Raw genomic sequence first — 24,556 nt, 5'->3', positions numbered from 1 at the left:
AAGAATAGGGAAGGCAGACAAATGGGCCACTATAGGAGAAATGAGAGTAAGCAGTTGCTACTATTATTTCCTCTTTGTTCACCAGGTGACCAAGGTCCTGGTTACTGTGGAGTTAACCTCCCTGGTTTACAGCAGTGCTTTGTACACCAGGATTCCCTGGAAATCTGGAAGGGCAGGTGGTATCACTGGGGTCCCTCAAAATTCCATCTTCCTGACCTACTGCCCCATTCAGCAATCTTCTCAGCTTGAGTGTTGATTATTGAGGATGGAGCTGTTGGTGTACTATCTAGAGAGCTGACACTCTCCTCTTCTCTGAGCTAGCTGGAACAGTCCTGAGTGCAGAGCTAGATGGGTGATGGTACAGGTCTTCGACATTCAAATGAAAACTGCCCCAATAGCAGCACATAACACTGACATTTTTTCTTCCGGAATGCTACGTGATTCCTGTCATGGGAAGCTCCCTCTCTTATAGGTTCTGGACATATAGGGACTTCTAATCTTTGCAGGTGTTGGGGCCTACTTAAAAGAACTGGGTCTGCTGCCTAATGAACCCAAGTGAGAAATTCCGAAGAACTGCCCTATAACGGCTCAGTCGCACAGAATGCTGACTGCCTGTGGGAAAAAGCTACAAAAGGTGGGAGAGGGAATACTAAGGACTGGGTTGAAATGGTACAGGGAAGAAGAGGCCAAAATGATACATCAAGTTGTGCAGATCTTCTATTTAATTCTGAAAAATCATTTTAAAATGCCACTAGGGACATGAGAGCTGCCCATGGAAATCAGCTGAAACAAACCAAGATTTGAATATGAAGTGTCTCCTTTCCACCCACCCCAAAATAAAGGAACTCCCCCAGCACAGAGACACATGCACTTGTGCAGAATCCATTGAGGACGGAGGATTGCTCAGTGGGAACAAAATGCCAAGTTAGGGAAGAAAAAATAAGGAGAAATGGCTGAAACATGAACAGAAGCACCTGGTACTTGTTTATTTTATTCACTTCTTGAGTTTTGCTGCCTTCTTCCCTATTGAGAAGAGCCAAAACGTAACAATGCAACTCACTAAAGCAGTAAGGCAGTAGTATCCTGATACAGAAACTAATCTAGAAACTTCAGTGCATGCTAATCAGAAACAAAATCTGATTGCCCCTGAAAACTACTTTCCTTCACCTAAAACTGTTAAGATGTTTAACAAACCAAAGCAAGAGTGTACTAGAAAGTACAAGTAGTACAGAAACCACATATATATGATGTGTAGAATAAACTACTACTGGATTTTTTTTACAAACTTAAAAAACAAGATAGACCTAGCATTTTATTAGTGAACTTGTTATGTAATGCTAATTTGACATGGTTCTTTGTCCTCACAGCAAACATAAAGATAAACAGATGGCTCTGTTTTAATTGAATTCCCCAATGAGTTTTGAGCAAGCATCCTAGCATATGATGCAAGGGTCTAAAATTAGGATAAATGCTCTTATTGTTTGTCTAGTTTCATGAAATGTTCTTGTTTGTTCCAATGTCGTACTATTCCAGCAATGAGAAAACAAGCTAAAGGAAACGGAGGAATAAAGAAGTTAGAGCAAGAGGTAAAAACTCAATTCTCAGAACTGCATGGCATCAAGGTGCGGTGAGCTTCAATCTCCCCCTCATGTGCATATGTGTAGATTCATGTGTGGTGGCAACAACCATCACGTGGTAACTCAGTCAAACAAGCAATCACTACTGTGCCTCTTTTTAATTGAGTAGTAAATTACCACTAGCACCCAATCCAAAAGGATTATTTCTTTTGCAGCTTTGGGCAAAATACTCTAATTTTCATATGATAAAGCAATCTTGAAAATGTGTATTACCTGATGTTTCACTGAAATTTAGGAATTGTTGTAAAATAAGAGTAAACACAGAGGCTACATTCTAGCATACTTCAACTACAGAAATACTGCATAATAGGTCCTTTTCTAGCAATCATTGTAATAAATATATATTTATTCTCAAAGTCAGATCTGTGAGATCATTGAAAATACAACACTAATTACCTGGATTATATGTCACAGCAGTAAGAAATGAATCAGCATTTTGGCTGGCTGGCTGGCTGGCTTGCAATTTTCAGCAGGCCCAATCAACTCTCTTCCCTTTTATTGATTTAGTATTTACCTAGTCTTTCCTTTCTTGTTCATCTGATCTGATCACCTACTGCTTTACCAACAATGCTAGGCCTTGGTTGATTGCACCCTCAAATCCTAAAAAAAATATTAACTTTCCTTCATTGCATGAGATGCTTTTGCAAAGAATCCCAAAGCACATTTACAGAAAGAGCACAAGAACTCAAGCTTCCTTTTGACCAGACCTGAATCTGTGTGCAAAAGAGCTCTAAAATCCTCTGAAGCTTATTTTCCTGTAGGCAAAAAAAGAGCAATTTGGAAATAGAATGGGACTAAATAGCTGAGGTTGCAATAATCATGTTTTGACACAAAAAGCCCTACAATTCCCAGCATTATCTAGCCAGTCAAGGTGCAACTGAAAAGTGGCAGATAGGAAGGAATAAGCACTCCCTGCTATGCCACTTCAGCTCACCACTGACAAACTCACTTCTGGGGTTCTGTTGCACTTGCTTTAGGGCAACATACAATCAGGCCCCCAGGCTCACCATATTTTCTTGAATCCATCCTCAGGTTTAAAGGCTAATTTTTTATGTGACGCAACAGAATTTCAAGGAAAGCTATATAGCAAATGGTTTGTTGCTGAATATTTAGGAAGTAGTTCTGGGTGCAAAGCTAGCACAGCATAACAGAGTAACCAGACAGATGATTACAAAGAATTCATTTATGGCAACATGATCCCCTTTCACAACATGCATCAATGCATGTGCCACAGGTCAACATCCACTGAGTACCTAGGGCTATTTTTTGAAGGGAATAATAACTTGCAGAAAAGAATGTTTACAGGTGCAGCTGTACAGATTACATAATTTCATGATGATATATATATAATATCAACTCCCTTGGATTTTATTCTCTTATGAACCGTAACATGCATGTCAGACTGAATGCAGATCGTACTGTTAATCTTGCTAATGCATTAAAATAAAAACTTTTGGGGGGTAAACTAACAGAACCAAAGATATGTTTTGAAACTATTGTAGCCTAGAGAATGGCCAGAAAAAAGTAGCACAGTACTATTTTCCCAAACATAAAACTCATTGGAAAATGTACAGCATATGTTACAGGATTTATATTTACAAATCCATATATCTGAGTTATTTGGCTGTTTCTACAAGTTTCTATATTTATAAGAGCACAGAGTACTAGTTGGGACTTTGTTTGCCTTTTCTATTTCTGCTCAAAGTGTAAATAGTTCATTGCCATTAACAAATTTCATGGGATTTGTTGTTGATCTCATTTTTACACTGAAATCTCCTTCTTACATTGAAATCTCCTTCTTTATCCCTACATCTTTCATGGACCTTTCTCTTATTCCATTTAGTGAGTCACAAATGTTATGCTACTTAACTTTTTATCCAATCTGAATAAACAGTACAAACTATTCTCTAAGAGTCATTTATTAAAAAGAACATAGGCTAATTTTTTAAAGCTCTACACTTATGCCTGATGTGTATACTGATGCATATGGTTTGCTTTCTAATTGCTATTCTATAAGAAACATCTTGGCAAGAAAGCTTTATAAAAGCTTCTTTCTCCCTAGTACTTATGGTCGGTTACAACTGGTTCACCAGCTATGGCCATTTATGGATTGGGATAAGCTTGCAGAAGTATCCACACTCTGATAAGTTCCAGACTAGACCACTGTAATGTAATGCAATACAATGTGGCTTGAACATAGTCTGGAAGCTGCAGCTGGTGCAGAATGTTGCTACCTGTGTGTAAATAGCCTCTCCGAGAGATCTGGACATACGATATGCAACTTCTACGAGGTATCTCAACTATTGTGTCCTACCTAATGTTTTGTTGGGACACAAGACACTGTCTTGCATGGCATGCTATGTCAATAGTATTCAGCATAAGTACAAAACCAGTGTGTATCTCATATGTTTTTGATAACCCAGTCATATACCACACCCCAGATGGTGGGTCTACAATGTGTGTGTGTGTGTGAGAATGGGGTCATAAGCACTGATATGTACAAACTTCAGAACTTGGAATTAGACTTTCTGTTTGGCTAATACCAAACATTTGCTTGAGGATAAATAGGATGATTGTCACAATTAATTTGAAGACAAGTTTGTTAGTCCTTAGTTGCACAGGGCAAGTAGCTAAGCACATATTATAACAACTTAGGTTTACAAAATTCTGAACTATACATGCAGTTAATAGAAAGCTATTACAGAATGTTGATAGGGAAGTTCAGAGCAGAGTATATCAAAGCATATATAGAACATTCATTAGTATCACAACTTCTGTATCTTCTATAATAAAATTTCCAAAATAACAGTGTATGTCCACTTTCTGAAGAGTCAAGGTACTAAGCCTGTCAGAAGCTATACCAATAACCCTTACAAAGTTTAAAAAGTTCTCATTGTTTCTAGTTCCTCTCAGTTAATGCAAAGTGGTAGAAACATATCACTCCCTTGACTGCTGTACAACTTCACCAGCTATCAACACTTTTTAAAGTGCAAGTCTGGTTTAGTGTTAAAGCACTAAAGGTCTGAGTACACTGTGATCCAAGAAACAGCATCTCCCATATGAACAACCATCCCCACCCTACTTTTAAAATATGGCATGATTTAAGATTATTATCCACTAAAATCAAAGCCTTTTCAGTAGATGCCATAGTATATTTCATCTTCTGATGGATATATGCTACTTCCAGTAGCAGGGGCAGTATGCCTATGTACATCAGTTATGCGGATTCACAAGTAGGAAGATGTTGTTGCACCTGCTTGTGGTTTTTTTCCATGGGCAGCTGTTTAGCCATTGTATAAACGTAATGCTGGAACAGAGGGAATGGGCCTGATCCAGCGTGGCTCATCAGAAATGAGGCAAACCCTCATGTTCCCCTGCATCCTTCAGCAAACCAATGAAGGCATGTGAGGTGAGACAAACCTTTTTGAGAACATGAAGGATTATCATTGCTACCAAATGCTTTTATTGGGTATTATTAATTTTTGTTCTGTTTTCAATTATTGTATATGGTGTAAGCTGCTTGTAAAAACTGAAAGGTACTGAACATGGTCAATCAAATAGAGTTGATATGAATGCAAAAATTCCTAGACTCAAATTTTTCCTCACCAAATTTTATCTCCTGATCTTGGCAAGCATCAAACAAAAGGATCTCCAATATGAAGGGAGACTAGAGAATGAAAAATAAAATGTACATAACCTTTCCCACAGAGAAACTCCATAAGGGTAGAGGTCAGCACACTTAAGTACCAAATTGCATTTTTAATCTTCATCAGTGTCCTTGCTGATACAGTATGGAAATCCCTTGGTAACAGACACATATTCTATTTGCATTCTAAAACAATTTTCTAAAGTCTAAATCATTTGTGCTTGAAAATGCTTTGATGCCTGATGTAATCAATTATTAGGATTCATGATGCAAACTTAATGGAAATGTTGGAGGGCTGACTTCTTTTACCTCTGGAATCTCCGGATGGCCAGTGCTGACTCAAACTGTTCTGTTTTCACAATCTCAGAACAAGAACTGAATATCATTAATGCTGGTCAGGTAGATACCACAGCCTGCATTTAACTCAGACAAGACTATGAAAATATATGCAATTCTTAGCTGCCCTTTGGAAAGCACAGTAGTCTAGATCTACCACAATTTATTATGAATTAAATGTGAACATTATACAATTAAGGTGTTCTTATAGTATTATCAGTGGCCTTTCAACATGTTCATATTACATAAATATTGAATCATCTTTCTCAACAAATGTAAAAATAATATTGTAAAAAAATAAAAGCAACAATAAATTAAGAAACATTTACCTATCAATTAAAAGTCCCTATGCTGACGGGGACCGGTCATTATTCTCCTATAATGCCAATCTTCTATCAGCTCCACTGGCTTCCAGTTGATGTCTGGACCCAATTCAAGGTGCTGGTTTTGACCTATAAAGCCCTGAATGGCTTGGGACCGGGATACCTGAAGGCACATCTCCTTCCTTACATGCCCTCACGCCCCTTAAGATCTGTGGGAGAGGCCCTGCTCTGACCTCCTTGAAGGAGGAAAAAAGGACATCTATTCGGAGTAGCCCCTTGTCTGCAGTGGCGCCCAGATTATGGAATGCGCTGCCCAGAGAGGTTCGCCTGGCACCGAGCTTATACACTTTTCAGCGCTCAAGATGTTACAAGAAAAAGCGCTGCTATACATGGAGCAGAAACACTTGATGTTCAAGTTAGATGCCAAAGAAACACACAAGATCATACCAAAAATGTACGTTGGCTACTGGAGTTCACCAAAGAATTTCACATCAGTCTGTGCATTGTAGACTATGCTTTATGGATTGTGCAGAACATGAAAAACAATGGATGGTTCTGAAAGAAATATGTGTACTTCATTTTCCTGATGCATAAAATGTATCATGGACAGATGGGATACTGGTAAGACAAGATATGGAGAACATGTTATTAAAAATGAATTAGGAGCAGAAGAAGGAGGAGTGACAATTGGTGGAAGATATAATTTAAGATATGCAAATGATACCATATTACTGGGAGAAAGTGGTAATGAATTGAAAGAACTCTTAATGAAAGTGAAAGAACTGGAAAAGCCAAACTGCCGCTGAACATGAAGAAAACAAAAATCCTAACAGCAGCAGATTTACACAACTCTAATATGAGACTACAGCCAAGAATGAGATTTTGAAGGATAGCAATGATGAAACTAGAAGATCATAAAGTATAATGTTGCTTTACTGGAGACTATGGCCAAGATCATCCACATTACTGTATTCCCAATCACCACGTATGGGTGTGAAAGTGGGCAATAAAGAAAGCTGAAAAGGGCAAAACTGATGCACTGGAAACATGGCACTGGAGAACTCTGGAAGTACCGTGGACTAACAGAAAGATGAACAAATGGGTCCTAAATCAAATCAATCACTGGGTTGCCATAAGTAGGAGATGATGCCGACAACTACTGCTACTACAAAGTCAGCAGATTTATGGAAGATGGTGTTAAAGGCCTGTTTCTATAGTGCTATGCTCTCCATCTGATCCAAGATAGATAATAAACTCATTAGCAGGAATGATGCTTATAGAGTGCATCCCTACTTTAAGTCTATTTTGGAGGTAATTGCTTAGTAAGATGTCAGCATGTTCAGTATGTAAAACTAACACATTCACCTTCCTGTATCCTCCATGGAAAAGTTTAGATACTACTTACAGAGTCTAGATCATGCATTAATACTGTGTGACCTCAACTGGTATCATATATTAATGTTCATATAATAGCATTCATTTTGGAAATTTTACTTCATGTACATCCCAAAAGCAGGTTCCTAGAATTATGAGAAAAAGAGAGAAATTTTACAGGAAAAGCAAACAATTCTGTCTTCAGTTCCTTTTGCAGAAATAAAATGGGGTATATGTATATGTATGGGGCACACATTTTAAAAGTAAGTATATGTGCCAAACAATGTTGTTATCCTCAAGAGAGATGCATTGTAAAAAATAGCTTGGTTCAGACAATCATTCAAGGCTTCATTAAAAAGCATGGTTGGAATGCAGTACAGTTTTCCCACTTTTGTACTCTACTTCAATGATCAAACTGGAATATGCAATACATGAGTTCGTAGATTACCTCTTGAAAGTTATTCTTTTGTGTATTTTACAAAAATGTTGTGTGACTTTGTTAACATATGAGCTATCATTCATGGAATGCAGCCAAATTAAATTTATTCTTGATTTGGGTGCTATTTCACAGCAAGCAGTTTGGTGCACATAATACCAGCAATATGAACTCCTACTAGCATTTCTGCACCTCCGCAAATGAATACACACTGTCACGTACACCTGATACCAGTTCTTATATAAGGCAGCAACACAGAAGAACAGATTTGTTTTATTTCATGTGAACTCCCACACAACATGGTGGTTTTGATTTTTAAGTAGCAATCTTCCTCCTACAGGGAACATAACCATGTAATTTGAGAAATATAAGGCTCTTCAGAATAAAGAGGTTGAAAAGAAGATCCATGCTGCAATTACAAGAGAGGAAAATAACAGTACATAAAAATTGAGTGTACCTTCCCTGATGGCTGTAAATGGAGTGCCTTCTTCTTCTTGAAGTCTTATCACCTTCAGTGCCACCAACTTGCCATTCACCCTGAAGGAAAAAGAACAAAGCACCATGCACACAAAATTAGGGTTCTTTAACTGCAGTCAAATTCTCCCCATTAACAATCCCATTCTTTCATCAGGAAAATCAATGCACAAACAACTTCGATATATTAACAGCCCTGATATATTTTTCTTCTTTTTTTTAAATGAAGTTGTCTCAAGTAATGTTCCCAATGATAGCATTAAAATAAAATGCTTTATAGCATACAGTAAACATCCAAATCATGTTTTTGAGGGTTATATGTAAACAGGGAGTTATCAGTTAAATCAATTCACAACACATTTCTGTTTAGAAGCTTCCTTTGCCAGCAAGCACATTCTCCAAACTAGGAGAAGAAAGTTAGGAATTTTGCATGCTCTCCTTCTGTACCTGGACCCTGGCTTGAAGTGTATTCCTGACCAGCTTTAAACTTCTACCATTTATGTATAACTATTTTAAAGTAATACTTTCACCATCAACTAACATTACACAGACCATTTTGAATCCTACTTAACTTGTACTTAATGCTTACATAGCCTTGAAAATAACTCCTCCACTCAATGGCCGTTCTGCTTTTCTATATTACTAGACTGCTCATGACTAAAAAAAGCAAAATAGATGTTTAGGTATTTTTGTTTGCAATCACATGTATTAGATTTCTAAATATGTTGGGGCTGATACATATTATGATGCAGTTATGCTGTATGAGTCACATACCAAAGTCTCTTCTCCAGAAGCATTTTTCTCTAATTGGGAAAAGCATCAATTACCATATATAATTTGGGAACTGAATGTATATAATACCATGCCCTGTCACTTAGAAGGCAAAAACTCACCTAATTGTATTGTCACTATGTTGAGAAGATTTTTTAAAGTCTTTTTGTTTCTTCTTTTTGAATAGGATACAGATTATTTGATCAAGTTTCAGACAGCAAAGAACTAACTGGTCAAGTCAAAAGCAAGGTCTGTATGCTTTTTGCTTTTCCAGCTGTTTCTACTAATGCAATGTCTAAATCCTCTCTTGCCTCATCAGATGCACAGATGTGGCTATCACAGTATTTCCCCACAGCCAACAAATTTGTTTTGCTGAAAATTAGCTATACCACCTATTAGAATCTGCTCATGCATCCATTGAGATGGAAATCAGATCAGTTTTTTTTCAACACCACCAAACAAATTCCTTATCTATATCTCTTGAGCGTTAGGTTATTAAATGACCATTTTTTCCTTATCTACGACTAACCATATAATGGAAACAGCCCGATCAAGGAAAAAAGTGACATTCTCCATTATGATTCTCTAGACTAAGTAATAATTAACACAAAATTACTGAAATGTGAATAGCTGCAACGTAAAATTTCTTCTGCCTTGACTGCTACCTCTTTTCAACTGTTCTGCCGTTATTAAATCCCAGTTTTTTTCACTTCCATTAGAACTCTGCGAATAAAAAGCATTCAACTGTTTTGCCATTCAAGCAATGTGATACTGTTCCTTAATACCCCTATACCCATTTTCTCAACAATGCAACACAAACATCTAACGCTTAAATCCAAAGTCATTCATGGTCTCATGCATCTTTCTGCCTTTACATCATCATATATTCTTGTCCAGGACATTTATTTCTACAACTTCATCACCTTTAGCCAAGGAAAGATCTCATGTGCCATTAAATAAATCCATCTTTTCTCCCTTGCTGACCTATAAGCATTGAAATGTCCTTCCAGACATTTCCCCAATTTCAAACCACCTTTGGCATAATTTCCTAGTTCTCATTTCCTACAAATTAAACTTATGTATATTCAATTGAACTGACTGCAACCCTGCCCCATGACTCTCATTCTCATCTTCCTGCTCTGCATGTGTTGTTTTTCCTCTATGACAAGTTTAGATTTATTTACACTATTCTCTGAACTGACATTACAGTCCACAGCTGAAACTCTCCTCTTCCTCCATGACTTTGGTATATTCCCAAGATTTCCTTATAAACTGGATCAAGAGGTCTGGGATGGCTGGCCTAGAAGCTGTTAAAAATACTTGAGCTATTCTTTCCTGATACTCACATATTTGGGAAACTATGTTATAAATTTATTATATGCTCCTATGACAACCCAAATTCAAAGCTGATTCTTCTCATTCGTTCATTCATTCATTCATTCATTCATTCATTCATTTATAACATTTTTATGCCGCCCCCATCGCAACTAAGCCTCAGGGTGGCTCACAACAAAAGCAAAATACATAAATATAACAATTATACAAGTAAAAATGAATACCCGGTGCATCTCGGCTTAAAAGATTTAAAATCGTATAAATACAAATAAATTAACAATTAAATTGAGTTTTAATAACAATGAAATGATATTTCATGAAAATGAGTCTAGATTTGAGGACTGCTGTATACAACTTCTTAAAGTTTAGACTGCAAACTGACAAAAGCAGATTCAATTTACTCATAAAATCAGCATTCAATAATTATAACTACGCCTGGAGCATGATCTTTATGTTTCAGTATGAATTTCTGACTTATTGTAGTACAGATAGATCCTATACTTAAATGAAAGTATAGGATTTAGTAATGGAAGAAACATATGGCCAGGTAAATTCAGACCAATTTCTAAAAGAACATGGAAACTTCCATTTATCTCAATTTAGAATTCTGACTTTTCTTTTCCAAGCCCATTTATTATCCCAGGACCAGTATTCAGCCAGCTCACACATTTATCTAGAGAAGAATCCAATACACATAGGTAGCACCTACTGTTGTACATGTTCAGGCACACTTAGCTCAACATTTTTCTTCTTTTTCTTTTAGCTGGGAAAAGGATCATGAGTCGTGAGCTTGTGTATGCAAAATTTTAATGCACTGAGTATAGATTTTAAGTATAAATCAGTATTTTTTCAGGTACATTATGTGCATAATGCAAGTATACTTACTTGCTTTTGCCTTTGTATACTGTGGCATATGAGCCTTCCCCTAGTTTTTCCAGTTTTTCATATGAGTCTGCCTTTCCAAACTTGGGACTTGTTGGCTAAGTAGGAAAAGAAGAAAGGGGAATGATTTTTTCAGCATTCACACACTAACACTATATTCAACCAACCATGAAGAATAAATGCTATTACCAAAACTAATGAGATTATACTTCAGATATTTAATACTTGATATTGTCAATTAGCAAGGGCAATGGCTAATCATATCCATCTATACATCACTCAGCACTCCAGATGGTCACTGCCTATTTCAAGAGTATTACTGTATCAGTGCAAACATCAGAAAGGTTTAGTTCACAGAAAAATCAAATCTGGATTTCTTGCAGTGTTTGTGTGGATATGAATATTTAACAGCATATATATTTTAATTTATCACTCCTTGAAAGGCTATAATTTTCCTGTATATAAGCAAACTGACAAAATGCAATCCAAAATTCTCAGGAAAGCCATAACCTTGCAAGGAATCTAGACATAGTTTTCTTAACATCTGTTATGGACTAGATCTGTACATGTTTTAAAGACTTAAGTGAGAATACAATTCTAACGTAGGAAGAAAGCAGATGTCCACAGATGATATCACAGTTTTCCCTCACCATTAAAAAACTAGCTTGTCTATTTGCTTCATCAAAAGTGAATGGAGTGCCACTTTAAAAGTGTAACCCAACAGAATAGTGCTGTTTCCACAACATGACAGCACACTATGAGGCTGCAGCATGCATGGAGTTGTGGGGGGGAGGGGGGTTGTTACTTGGAAATGCCAAGTTTGCACAACACAACTCATAGTTGCATATGTTCCCATCAAAAGACACTTAGCCCTGCCAAAGACTTTATTTCAAAAAGAAGCCTTTACTTTTGACAGCTGTCAAGACTCTTCTTATAAATAGGGTGGATTGCACTTTCCTGAGCACCTAAAGGCTTAAGGAGGTAGAGGAAACTAAGAACTAGCAAAACAAAACTTAACTTAGGGAATCTTACTGCCAAGGAGGTAATGTAGTTGGCACTTCCCTTTCAGAAGCAAACATCTGCTCATGACTTTGCTCTTGACAGTTTGCTATTTGACAGCAAGTGAAAGCAAAATAATATACGCATACCCTGGCTTTACTACATTCATAGACCAGGTCAATGACCAGGCAAGGTTTTGCATTTAGAACAGTTGCCGTTAGTGACAAGTTAAAAAAAACCTATCAGCATAGGTTTCTGCTGCCAAAAAAAAAAAAAAAAACCTGTTAAAATAGGTGGCAAGCCACTTGGACACTTGGAGAGACTGTCACTGTCTGTCACTTTGGATATTACGAAAACTAATCTGCTAAAAGAAAGGAAGTTGCAACTCTGCTAAAATGGTCACAGGGAGGATGGAAAAAGGAGTCCTGCCATACAGGTACCTGGGATACTTGCGGAAGGACTTAGGGGGAAGGATGAGAAGACAACTGATGGTCAGCCCAGTGATCATTGTGCACATGACAGTTTGTTACTTAAACCAACAATCTGTAGCTTATTCCAGGGTGGACTGTATTATCATATGAACTCATTCAGTAACTTACCCAAGGCCATATTAGTTCATAATAGAAGGGTCACTTGAGAAGCAAAACTAAAGTCCTAAATCAATATGGAACTGAACTCCAGGTGTTTTGCTGAAAGTGATGTTGTATATATCATTAGAAAGACTTAATTCATATTACCTCGTATTACCTCACAGAGGAAGCATACCATGTAGGAAAAGATATGACACAAGTCATAATAACATATAACTGCAGTACTGAAATAATCCATGAGTGGTTTGAGAGAAGGTTTTTATTGTATAACCACCATGCTGATTCATGAAATATTATAAGGAACCCAGATAATGCAACTATAATTTCCCAAATAGAATCCTCCTGTATTTTGCCAACACAGCTTCCATCTTTTTTCTTACCACAAAAAATACATTTAAGAGTAAAAGAGCAAAGTAATTTCACAAATTTTTGTAGATGTAAACAGGGAAATATACGATTAAGACAGAGTAGGACGTGTTGTTCATGGGGAAAGTGGATGATGTATTGGGGGATATCCTTCCTGTATCCATTGCTTGCCCTGTACGTCCGGTTGCAGAGTCATTTCATTTTCAGCAATGCATATTCTTATTATTAATCAAACCCAGTGTCAAATGAATTCACAACTAAATTATTTCCTGGAGAGAGATACTCACATCCCCACACTTTAATTAGCTCCTTCATGAGAAAATTCTATTTTTATTATTACTATGCATTTTTGTGGCTTCGTGCACCCACTAAAAACAGCCACACTTTCACCCAATTAAACACACAGCATTCTTACAAAGATACAATTGGACTAGTGCACAATCTGATCCATTGATAAAGAGAACCCCCCACCCCCAAAGACTACTCCTAGTGGCTACAGGGATAAAACAATATATTGTCTTAAAAGGCATAGCTTGTGATGAGTGAGAAGTTTTTATTGAGACACAGGGAGGACAGCCTCTCTCATAACAAAGCTCATCCTTCCCTTATGCAGCTAGAAAGTTCGGTTGGGGGGACCCTTTCAATCTGCAACACTAACTTTCTTCTTAAATTCATTGCCAGCTACGGAGATATCTGATGGAGACTGCAGAAGGAAGCAATCCCACCCCTACTCATGTGTGGGGATCTTGATAACAGTTGCACCACCACCACCACCACCGCCCTCTTATAATCCATTACGGAAAAAGCAGAGGCTCGAAGGCGAAGACATAAGAGGGAGAAGAGGGACAGAAAAGGGAGGGAGTCTTCTTGGACACTTGAAGGTAAGATGCTGCTGCTGTCTCTTCCATTCCCCAAACCACTTCTATGCCGCCCACACTGTTCCGGGGCACTGCAGTATCTAAACTTCCTAATTGTTCTATAGTGGAATGATACTTTTCATTTTTCAGGGAGAATGTAGCAGCTTTGAGCAGCACTAGTGACACATTTTCTCTTTTAGGTTCCCACTCAACCATCCTGACCAGGAAGAGTCTGCTACCACTAGAACGAACACACACTTGCAACACCCATTTTAGCTCTGCAGTGCCCACATATGGAAGCAGCCAATCTTCTTGTTTCTATAATGTATAAAATGTACTGAAGGGCCAGTGGTCTTCTTTACCCAGCATCCTATATCCTATATCCCAGTCTTCCCCAATCCAGTGCTATCCAGAAGTGTTGGACTGCAACTCCCAGTTTTCCCAATATCTGGAGGCTACTAGTTTGGGGAAGGCTGCTATATACTCAGTTAGTGAACAGACATGTAGCCTTCCTACAGGAAAGAATTTTAATGTCAGAAAATCCCAAAATTCTCCAGTAAGATTCTTCCAAGATCCCTTCCTGGTCATTAGTTATTTTAAAATTATTTTATCTTGCACATTTGTTGAAGAGAGTGGGGCAACTTTTATTTCATCTCAGTTCACGCTTTTAGTCACCTAAACTTGTGTTTGTGGTTTCTGTTAAGAATGCTGCTTATTTCAAACTAGCAGAACAGATAGATTCTCTATGTATTCTGTAGCTACCATGGCCTCCTTTCTGTACTTGTCATGTTTCTCAACAGAGGAATCAGATACCTGGCTCAAAATGGCAGCAGGTCCTTCTGCTACAGAATTCAAAATGGGGCTGATGTTCCCGTACTTGAATTAACAGGATTAAGTGTCTCCACTGAAGCAAAAGATCTTAGCAGTGAGGACACATTAGCTGTATTTCTCGTTATGGAGACAGCTGACTATAGTACCTATGTACCTTTACCTTTGCAACACAGTCTCTGGTGTATTTTTAGTTTTTCTGAGCAGTAAAGCACAGATGAGAAGACACTACTCAAGTTAATAGAACCTTTTTAACCTATCTAGTAGTCTCACACAAATAATAAAAATACATGGGCCATTTGTTAATGGTGCATACACTTTTATATGCAATATTTATAAAAATAACACTTTAAAATTAAATGACTTCTTTTTGTTTTTGATAAAAATCTTAAAGGACAAATGTATAAGATTGGGCCTCATCTTCCATTTGTTTTATCGAAAGAACAGCAACATAATTTCATATACGTCATTACAACTGATTCAAGGTATTACTTATTTTGTACTCTAATATGAGATTAGAAGGGTAAGGTGGATTTTTTAAAAAGATGTGAGCCTCAAGGGGAAACTCAGTGAGGTAAAATCATTATATCTTTCCTTAAAATTAAGCTATTTGCAAAGGAGAGCACAGGGTAAGGGAAGTGGGTGGAGAAGAGAGTTTGTTTGTTTAAATCAGGAGGACTTGAAGAGAACAATTCCCAGCTTAAAGAAAATACAAACTTCTCAGACAGATGGCACTCAAAAGCAGGAAGCTGCCTGAAAATAATGGTGCATCCTTCCCCCTTCTGACATGTGAAATCTTTCAGCAGGCCTCTGACATTCAGGTTTGTCATGATGAATTCACCAATCCCTCAAAAGGGAGCATCAAGCAATTCTTAAATATCGACAGGTAAAAGCAAATTAAAGCATTCCTTCTCCTGGTTTTTTTAAACCTGCACAATACAAACTTTCAAAATAATCCTGCCATTACTGCTAAGCATTTTACTGTTTACTGCCCAACCAACCACAAAAGAAAAACAGTGAGACTTGGGAAATTATAATTTCTTGCAAAAGCATATAAACCCGGATTTTGAAATTTGGTTTGCTAGAAAGAAGTTTACAATTGCATTTTCCGTCACCAGCATTTAAACTTAGGGGCATTATCTAATTAAATTAATCATGCTGTGAAGGTAGCTAATGATTACCTTGAGATTGATTTGAACCAAACAGAAAAAAGCCAATGAGAAAAAATTATTTTCTGCTGACTAGTTGCTTAAAATGGCTCCTAAATTAGAAGAAAACATGGGAGAGCTATGTGTAATTGTTCTCCCTGGTCCTGATTCACAATGGGGTTGTGGCACTTCAGAAAGGATTTGAGCTCCAATTCCACCAAGAGGCAGGGATGTCAAAAATGGAACAAAGTTTCATTTCAATAAATATATATTTTTCTGCAGGGGATGAGGTAGAATTTGCATAATGTGCATGGGAAGGAAATTAAACCCTCTTCTAAATCAGCAAGGTCCCAATCCAAATTGGAGATTTATACGAGAATAGGGGAAATAATCATGCATTGCTTCACTATACGTGATTAGGATAACATTTAGTTAAGCCCTTAGAGCAGGGGGCCCAAACCCCTGGGTTGCTGACCAGTACTGGTCCGTGGACTGTGAGGAACTGGGTTGCACAGGAGAAGGTGAACAAGAGCAAGAGAGCGAGCGAAGCTTCATCTGTCGGCATGACCTCCACAATTCCCCTCCTCCTTTTGCTCGTGGGCTGCTGTGGCACCAAGGCACAGGAGAAGGAGGCAGGGTGTCAAGAGTGCTCTGACCAACTGAATCCAATCTTTTTCAAACGGGCTAAAACTCCTCTGACACATGCCTTGTTTCACCAAAGAGATGACGATGCGAGCTGCCCCTCAACCAACAGTATCTAAAAGCACATGTGGACTGTGACTCTCCGATAAAGGCACTCCAATAAAAAAGGCGCAATGACCTTAGACCAATGGGAACAGGTGGATTGAGGTGAGGGGGAGAGATGGACCTAACCAAAAGTGCCCGGAGCTGCCAGCCCACCACCTGCTCAATCACCTCGCCCAGGAAGGGGATATTGGCTATTGTTCTAAAATTATTTGCATCACCCAGGTCCAGCTCTGGCTTCTTTAGGAATGGTGTTATCACAGTCGCCTTTAAAGGGGCTGGCACCACTCCCTCTCTCAAGGAAGCGTTCATGGCCTCCTAGACCCAGGGGCAGACCTCCTCTCTAGATCTCCCAACAGGTCATGATGGCAAGGGTGAAGTGGGCAAGTAGTGGGCCAGACCTGTCCAAGCACCATGTCCACATATTCTCTGAAAATAAATACACTACTTAGGAAAAACACAACATGTTCATGAATCTGCTTCATGATTTTACAAATTATTGTGGTATGAGAATGTTTGCTTGATCATAATGTCCTATTTGGCTATGGTTCAACATTGTGAACCCAACCCTCCTGCAGCAAAACATCTACCTTCAAACAAGAATATTTTATTTTGTTTCCTGAAGAACTTTCTTGATATCAAAGCAGCATTAGGTGTTCTGGAACACACCAACACCTCCTCCAAGTGGTAACTACGGTATATAGTTCCTAAGAAATTCCATGATGAAAATGGACTAACCAAAAGATTAAAAAATTACATGGAAAAGAGACCCCAAATTATACATCTTCTAGAGTTAACAACAGTTTATATTTCAGATATGTCTCCTAACTGTTACAGAAGATGCTACTCGAAAGGTTGCATTAATATATGCAATACAAAAAGGTAGTTTGAATAATGTTGGTTCATGTTTATACTCAACACTAAAAGACTCATCATTAAAGCAGAAATAACAAGGAATTTTAAAAAGATACATAATCTCTGCATACCATTTGGTATACAACGACACTGCTATTAAAAGCACCAAAATATTTGGAACTTGCTCAGGGAATTTGTTAGGGATAAATATGGTATGTCTGGACTTACAGAGCTAGGACTGGAATGTCGTCTGATTTTAGGAGATTCTTTCCCAGTAGATGAAGTCTTGAAGTTAATGCAGGCATTGTTCTCTGAATGGACCCTCTTCACTTGATTATTTGGCTTCTCAAATGGATCAAACGTGCTCTGTGTCCTTTGAACTCTGACTTTTTTGTCTTCTGGAATTGTGTCCAAGGGTTTGATCACTGAATCCATTCCTTGGCAATTCCGTGTAGACATCTTTGTGACACATATCTAAAAGGAGGAAGGAAAATAGCCTGTTACATAATTTGTACCATAGCTCAGTGCCAATCCAGGCATTATGGGATAGAAAAACTATTTACAAATCCAGTTCTTCCAAACTAAATGCATGAACTATGAATGCTTTCAGAAAAGAAAATAGGTAAATATGATAGGTTTACCAGTTCCCAAACCTTCCATCTCCCTTGTAAAAGGCATTCGTGTCACTTAATAAAGCAAACCCACTTACAAGGAAAACTGGTTTCAAAGTAAGGCACATGAAAAGATACCTCCACAATGAGGCTCATCTGGTCCCAACTTTACTATCCTTTCAGCACAAAGCTAAGAAAGGCCTCCATGCCAAGCCATACCTGTGATTTAACAGCTCTAAATAGCATTGGGTTGTGAGGAAGCAGTATTCACCTATTTTTAGCCAGCTGAGCTCTACAAACCTGTCTTAACTGTTGAATTGTTAAAATCCAACTTTAAATCTCTAGTAGAATTTTATGATGCTTTCACTGTGGTTCCTATTTTAGAATGTATATTTTATTGTATTTTATCAATTGCTGTATGCTGATCAGAAAGCTGTACACAAAATAAAATTAACAACAACATCATCATCATCATCATGATCATCATCATGATGCTGGAAAGAACCAGCAAGTACCAAAGAAAGTTAAACACCCTCCCCATTTCATCTTCAAATCTTCCCTGTATACTTTCTTTCAGCCTTAATTCCTTGTTATATCAAATGTGAGATTGGAACCCTTTTCAAAGTCATAATTATGTTACTCAAAAGGCACAGTCCAATCCAGAGACCCATCACCTTCCAAAGGGTCACAAGCAGCTTATTTATTTATTTATTCAATTTATATCCTGCCTTTTTCCTACAAAGGGCTCAAGGCAGCTTACATCATTCTCCTCCTCCGTCTTATCCCCACAACAACAACCCTGTGAGGTAGGTTGGGCTGAGAGTCTGTGACTGGCCCAAAGTCACCCAGTTGGCTCCATGGCTGAGCAGGGACTAGAACCCAGATCGTCTGAGTCCCAATCCCATGCTCTTCACCACTACACCACACTGGCTCTCCTATGCAAGGCAGGAGGAGTTTGGAGGCAAAGGTTATCTCCAAGTTCCTTCCACTCTGCAAAACACTTAGACTGATGACTTGATTCCTCAGGCATGAGGCTACAGGATCTCCGTGAAACTTCATATTAAGACAGAGCCTGTCCCCTCTCCCTGCCCCCAGAAAAGCCTCCTGAAGACACAGCTGGTGTGGTTCTTTCCATGTAGCTGTGTGTGGGGGGGGTGATTTTCTGACCTCATAGCTGGGTCTGCAAGAAATCCTAAAGCTATACAGACTCACCTAATGGACATCGTATTTCTCCCAAAAAAATTAACAGCACAATATAAATAAAACAAAATAATTAAAGTAAAAAAAAAAAAACTTGACAGAAGCCTTATGTAAAATTTAGCAGCCCTGTGTTTGTAACACTGCCACATCACTAAGCCTCAACATCCAGCTGATATCTGCCTCATAGTATTGATTTCCATTTGTTTAAAATTAGATTGGGCTAAATTAAATAAATGATACCAATTTACAGATACACCATTAGAGCATGCATCATGTAATTGTGTTGTAAAGCAATGCACACACAGTAAGACTACTACTATGCTACCCAGAAAATCAAAAAGGTAAATCCATATCCTAGCCCTGCCACACTGGAGCCCAGAGTTCAATAGCTCAATAAAGAACGTCAATTCACAGGTCTCATTTTAGTTCAGCTACCTGTTTATACAGATCTATACTATGTAGTTCATCCACCAAATTTTCTGTGGGGCTTGAGTATCTACATAAATCATGACCCAATACTACAAGCATTGCTGAATCCCAATAGAAGCATTCAAGGCCAAAACTATTGTGCCCACCTTGGGATCATTTGTTTAATGACATGTATTTATGTATAAGCTTGGTGAGCAACACTTTATAAAAGTAAATAATCTTTTACCATGACCATCTTGATTTTATCACTTCACATACTGAGGGAGCATGTGGTATAATCATTACAGAGGTTGACTGAAATTTGTGAGAACTAGATTCTACTCCCCACTCATTCATGAAATTCACTAGGTGACTTTGGGCTAATCACTAACTCTCAGATTAACTCACCTCACAGAATTGTTGTGAAGATAAAATGGAGAGGAGAAAGACAATGTAAACTGTCCTGGGTCCCTTGCAAGAGGGGAAAATATAGACTAGACATGTAATAAAATGTATTTTATTTTCAGACAGCTGACAACATTCAAACCTTGTCTGATACAGAATGGCAGCTGTCAACTTCTTAAGTCCCCATATAATACCCAGCAATAAGGCAAAGACTCCTAGATTAGCAGGAGCCAATCTCAGAGCACACTCATGAATGTGAGTGTAGGCATTAAAAATGCAACATTTTTTAAATGATCATTTGGATAAACATTTCCAATTGAGTGGCTCTCCAAAATCCAAAGCATTCAAACCAATGCCTATTAATTTTCAGTAGTCTGCGACATCTGTATTTTATGTAGCTTAAGCTCTGAAAATGCACCTCCAACTACTAAAGCACAAAATCTCTGATACATTCCTAATCCATCTGCCCATGCAATCACCTGTGAATCTTTTTACAAAGGAAAATCTGAGAGATACGGGTTCAGTGGTGGCGAACCTATGGTACACATGCCACAGCGGGCACACAGAGCCCTCTCTGTCAGCACATGAGCCAAGTCACCCCAGCATCGCCCCAGAAGCCGAGGATTGGGTAACAGCGCACACAGAGGCCATGCACATACTTGGAAAGGAGTACAGCGCCAAGCGATGACGTCACGAGCCATGACTCATTATCCGTGACACATCCAAGCTTTCCCATGGCCAGCCAGAACGCTGCCAAGGGTATAATATATGCTTGGACTGGCTGTGAGTTGTTTTTTCTAAACTAAAACCTCCGTTTTCAGGTTTTATTGCAGTGTTGGCACTTTGCAATAAATAAGTGGGTTTTGGTTGCAGTTTGGGCACTCAGCCTCTAAAAGGTTCACCATCACTGGGTTGGGGTTAGAAAAACAAGGTGTCCTGGTATGTTCTGTATGGTTGGAATGTGTTTAGAATGGGCAGAAATGATGAACAGTGCAAAAAAAGTTACTCCAGGAAGGCTTTTTCAAAATTGTACTCTTTTCAATGGTATTTTAGCCATATAATAGGGTTAGCGGTGTGCACCAGGGTAGGGTTAGGGTTAGAAAAAGGAGGTGTCCTGGCATGATTTTGATGCTTGGAATGTGTTTAGAATGGGCAGAAACGATGAGCAGTGCAGAAAAAGCTACTCCAGGAAGGCTTTTTCAAAATCGTACTCTTTTCAATGGAACCTTAGCCCAATATTAGGGTTGGGGGAGTGCATCAGGGTAGGGTGAGACTTAGAAAAATGAGGAGTCCCGGCATGATTTTGATGCTCGGAATGTGTTTAGAATGGGCAGAAATGATGAGCAGTGCAGAAAAAGCTACTCAAGGAAGGCTTTTTCTAAGTGGCCACTTTTCTATGGTATTTTAGTCCTGTATTAGGGTTAGGGTTGAGCAACAGGGTACGGTTAGGGTTAAAAAAAGGAGGTGTCCTGGTATGATCTGTATAGTTGGAATGTGTTTAGAATGGGAAGAAATGATGAGCTGTACAGAAAAAGCTACTCAAGGAAGGCTTTTTCAAAATCGCCCCTTTCAATATTATTTTACCCCTATAGCAGGGTTAGGGAAGTGCACCAGGGTAGAGTTAGGACAGTGATGGTGAAGTTATGGTACGCATGCCACAGCCGGCACGCAGAGCCCTCTCTGTCAGCACATGAGCCAAGTCACCCCAGCATCACCCCAGCAGCCGATCATTTGGTAACTGCGCACACAGGCGCCATGCACATGCTTGGAAAGGAGTAGCGGCGCCAGGCAATGATGTCACGAGCCATGACTCATTATCTGCTACTCGTCCGAGCTTTCGCATGGCTGGTCAGTGCACTGCTAAGGATATTTATATGTATTTGCTTGGGCTGGCTTTGAGGTGTTTTTTCTAAACTACAACCTCCATTTTCAGGTTTTACTTCAGTGTTGGCACTTTGCAATTAATAAGTGGGTTTTGGTTGCACCAAATTGGGATCAATTTAAGATATGCAGATGATACCATATTATGGGCAGAAAGCAGCAAGTGAAAGCAAAAGGGCAGAAGCAGGACTGAAGCTGAACATTAAGAGAAATTGGAAGTGTAACAATCAAGGAACTAGAAAAGATCTTCAGAAGCGTAAGGGCATTTCACTGGAGACCAAAATCAGCTACCCTATTGGATCCCATAAAGGAAGTTATAGCCTTGAGCTTAACAAGAGCTGAGCATGGCAGTGAAGGATAGGACATTTTGGAGTGCACTCGTTCATAGGATTACCATAAGTTGGGGATGAATTCAGGGAAGATAAACTCTAAATATAACTAAATCTAGATGCAACACTGTGTGTGGAACTACTGCTTCAGTTCAAAGAGGCTGTTCTGGCCATGGCACATGGGGAAGGCAAATGTAACTTAAGTGTTTGATGTTTTAAAAAAACAAGACAGTACACAGAAGTCTGCTTTGATTAGTCTTACTTTGAATTTCAATTACATTTTTGGAGAGTTTTTCTTCTTTCACAACAAAAATAACTTTGCAAAGTATATCTACTGTCTTTGATTTTTATCTGGCACAGCAACAACAGTTTGAGATGACATATACTAGACAACTGTCTCTTTCATTCCATGTTTAACAAACAGCCATGACTCCAAATTGCCTTAAAACTTTTTTTCCTGTAAAATTAATTTTATTAGAATGTAATATATACAAAGTGACAGCAATATTCCCAAAGATTCCTCAACAGAAAGATCAGAATGCATGCTGCAGATTAAGAACATACTTTGCAATGCATATATGACAAACCCTAGCCAATGGAGCTGGGTGAGAGACAATTTCAGTACGGAAAAGCAAGTTAAACACTTAGTTGTATGGATGTAATATTCCTTGTTCTCTGAAAATGTGCAAAGGCAGCCTCAATCCAGGAACCACCTAAACATAATTCTCCAGAAATTTTAAAACTCGATTTAATTGGAATTAATTTTTATGGAGACTTAAAATTTTAATCCATATTGTTTGAACATCTTATATCACCATCCTACTCTCAGCTTGTTGTAAATGGTTTTGTTATGTTTTTGTTTATATTATTGGTTTATTTTATATTATGCTTATTATTGTTTTGCTGTTATATCATTGGTATACATGTTTGATTTTGAATGCTCTCTAATCCACCTAGAGAGTCCTGCTGGACTAATTGGCTGCAGAATATAAATTTAATAATAAACCACAAAAGGATTCATGTCTGATATTGCACTCATGGAGACCACCTGCTACTGTAATTCTCATTTATGTATGTATGTATGTATTTATTTAGGAGACTTCTATGCTGCCCCATTCGCCGAAGCCTCGGGAAAGCTCACATCCATAAATAAACGTCCATAAAATAATATAAATTAACAGTATAAATTAAGTTGCCCTGGCCAAAGAATAAAATGAATGAATACTATTAACAATTAAAATGGCATTTGAATAAAAAGGACTTCGCCTGGCGCCGAAAAACAAATAACAACAGCGCCAGGCGGACCTCTCTGGGGAGCGCATTCCATAGATTGGGCGCCACGGCAGAGAAAGCCCTCCTCCAAGTACTCACCCTCCTAATTTCCTTCACCGAGGGTTCCTGGAGAAGGGCCTCTCCCGCAAGGGGCAGGCGGGCATATATGGACGTAAGCTCTCCTTCAGGTAACCAGGACTCAAGCCGTTTAGGGCAGTAATCATTAGGATGAGTATTACTGCCAAGGAACCAATTTCATGAAGCAACACTGGGGTAGATCTACAAACACTACTGCAACTTCTTAACTAGAAGTGGAACAAGTGGCAATCAAATATCTAACACTGTTCACCACTGGAGTGACATCATTCTGTTGATGGTCACAAAACTTACATGCACAGTGTCAAAAGACAATTGACTCTTATAGTTCATAGTTTGCTGAACTCTGGACCAAAATGTTTGAGGAATGACAAACTCGCTATTTTTACACTTTCATGTGACATTATCTTGTCCACTTTGAAAGGGCAGTGTTCTGTTCCCTTTTTCAAAGCCTTTCAGTGAGCTATTCAAATATGAGAATCAATGAAGGGCGTACAACATGTTAGTCAACTGCCCAAAAAAGGAAATTCAGGATTAAGTTGTTGCTTTTTTAAGACCTAAAGGAAAAACTGTAGTATGTCCATATTGCATTTTCTTATAATACATTGTAAAACACAGTTTAGAAGTTTACTTTGGAATATTTTTCCTCTACCTGAAAAAGCATTCATAATATGTGAGCTTACTAACTTTCACATAAATTACATTATGGAATAATCTTGCTTTGAAAACAGTATTTTAACTGTCTTAATTTTT

The 24,556-nt window shown here is 38.4% G+C and overlaps 1 protein-coding gene across 2 annotated transcripts in view; it reads right to left on the bottom strand.

Annotated features, from left to right (window-relative positions):
* Nucleotides 1–24,556, bottom strand: part of CDK14 (cyclin dependent kinase 14) — a 248,669-nt gene that overhangs the window by 153,285 nt on the left and 70,828 nt on the right. For both annotated transcript variants that reach the window (XR_006414193.1, XM_044424804.1), the window contains exons 3-5: nucleotides 17,830–18,075; nucleotides 11,218–11,312; nucleotides 8,210–8,289 (exon numbers count right to left, since the gene is read on the bottom strand). Coding sequence is in view for 1 of the 2 variants with exons in the window: in XM_044424804.1 (XP_044280739.1) it covers nucleotides 8,210–8,289; nucleotides 11,218–11,312; nucleotides 17,830–18,075 (421 nt within the window). In the remaining variant the exon portion in view is untranslated. The remainder of the gene's footprint in view (nucleotides 1–8,209; nucleotides 8,290–11,217; nucleotides 11,313–17,829; nucleotides 18,076–24,556) is intronic.

The sequence above is a fragment of the Varanus komodoensis genome, unplaced genomic scaffold, assembly GCF_004798865.1.
Source record: "Varanus komodoensis strain SLA01 unplaced genomic scaffold, ASM479886v1 scaffold15, whole genome shotgun sequence".
In the NCBI taxonomy this organism is placed as follows: Eukaryota; Metazoa; Chordata; class Lepidosauria; order Squamata; family Varanidae; genus Varanus; species Varanus komodoensis.
This window is presented reverse-complemented; position numbering and strand designations above follow the sequence as displayed.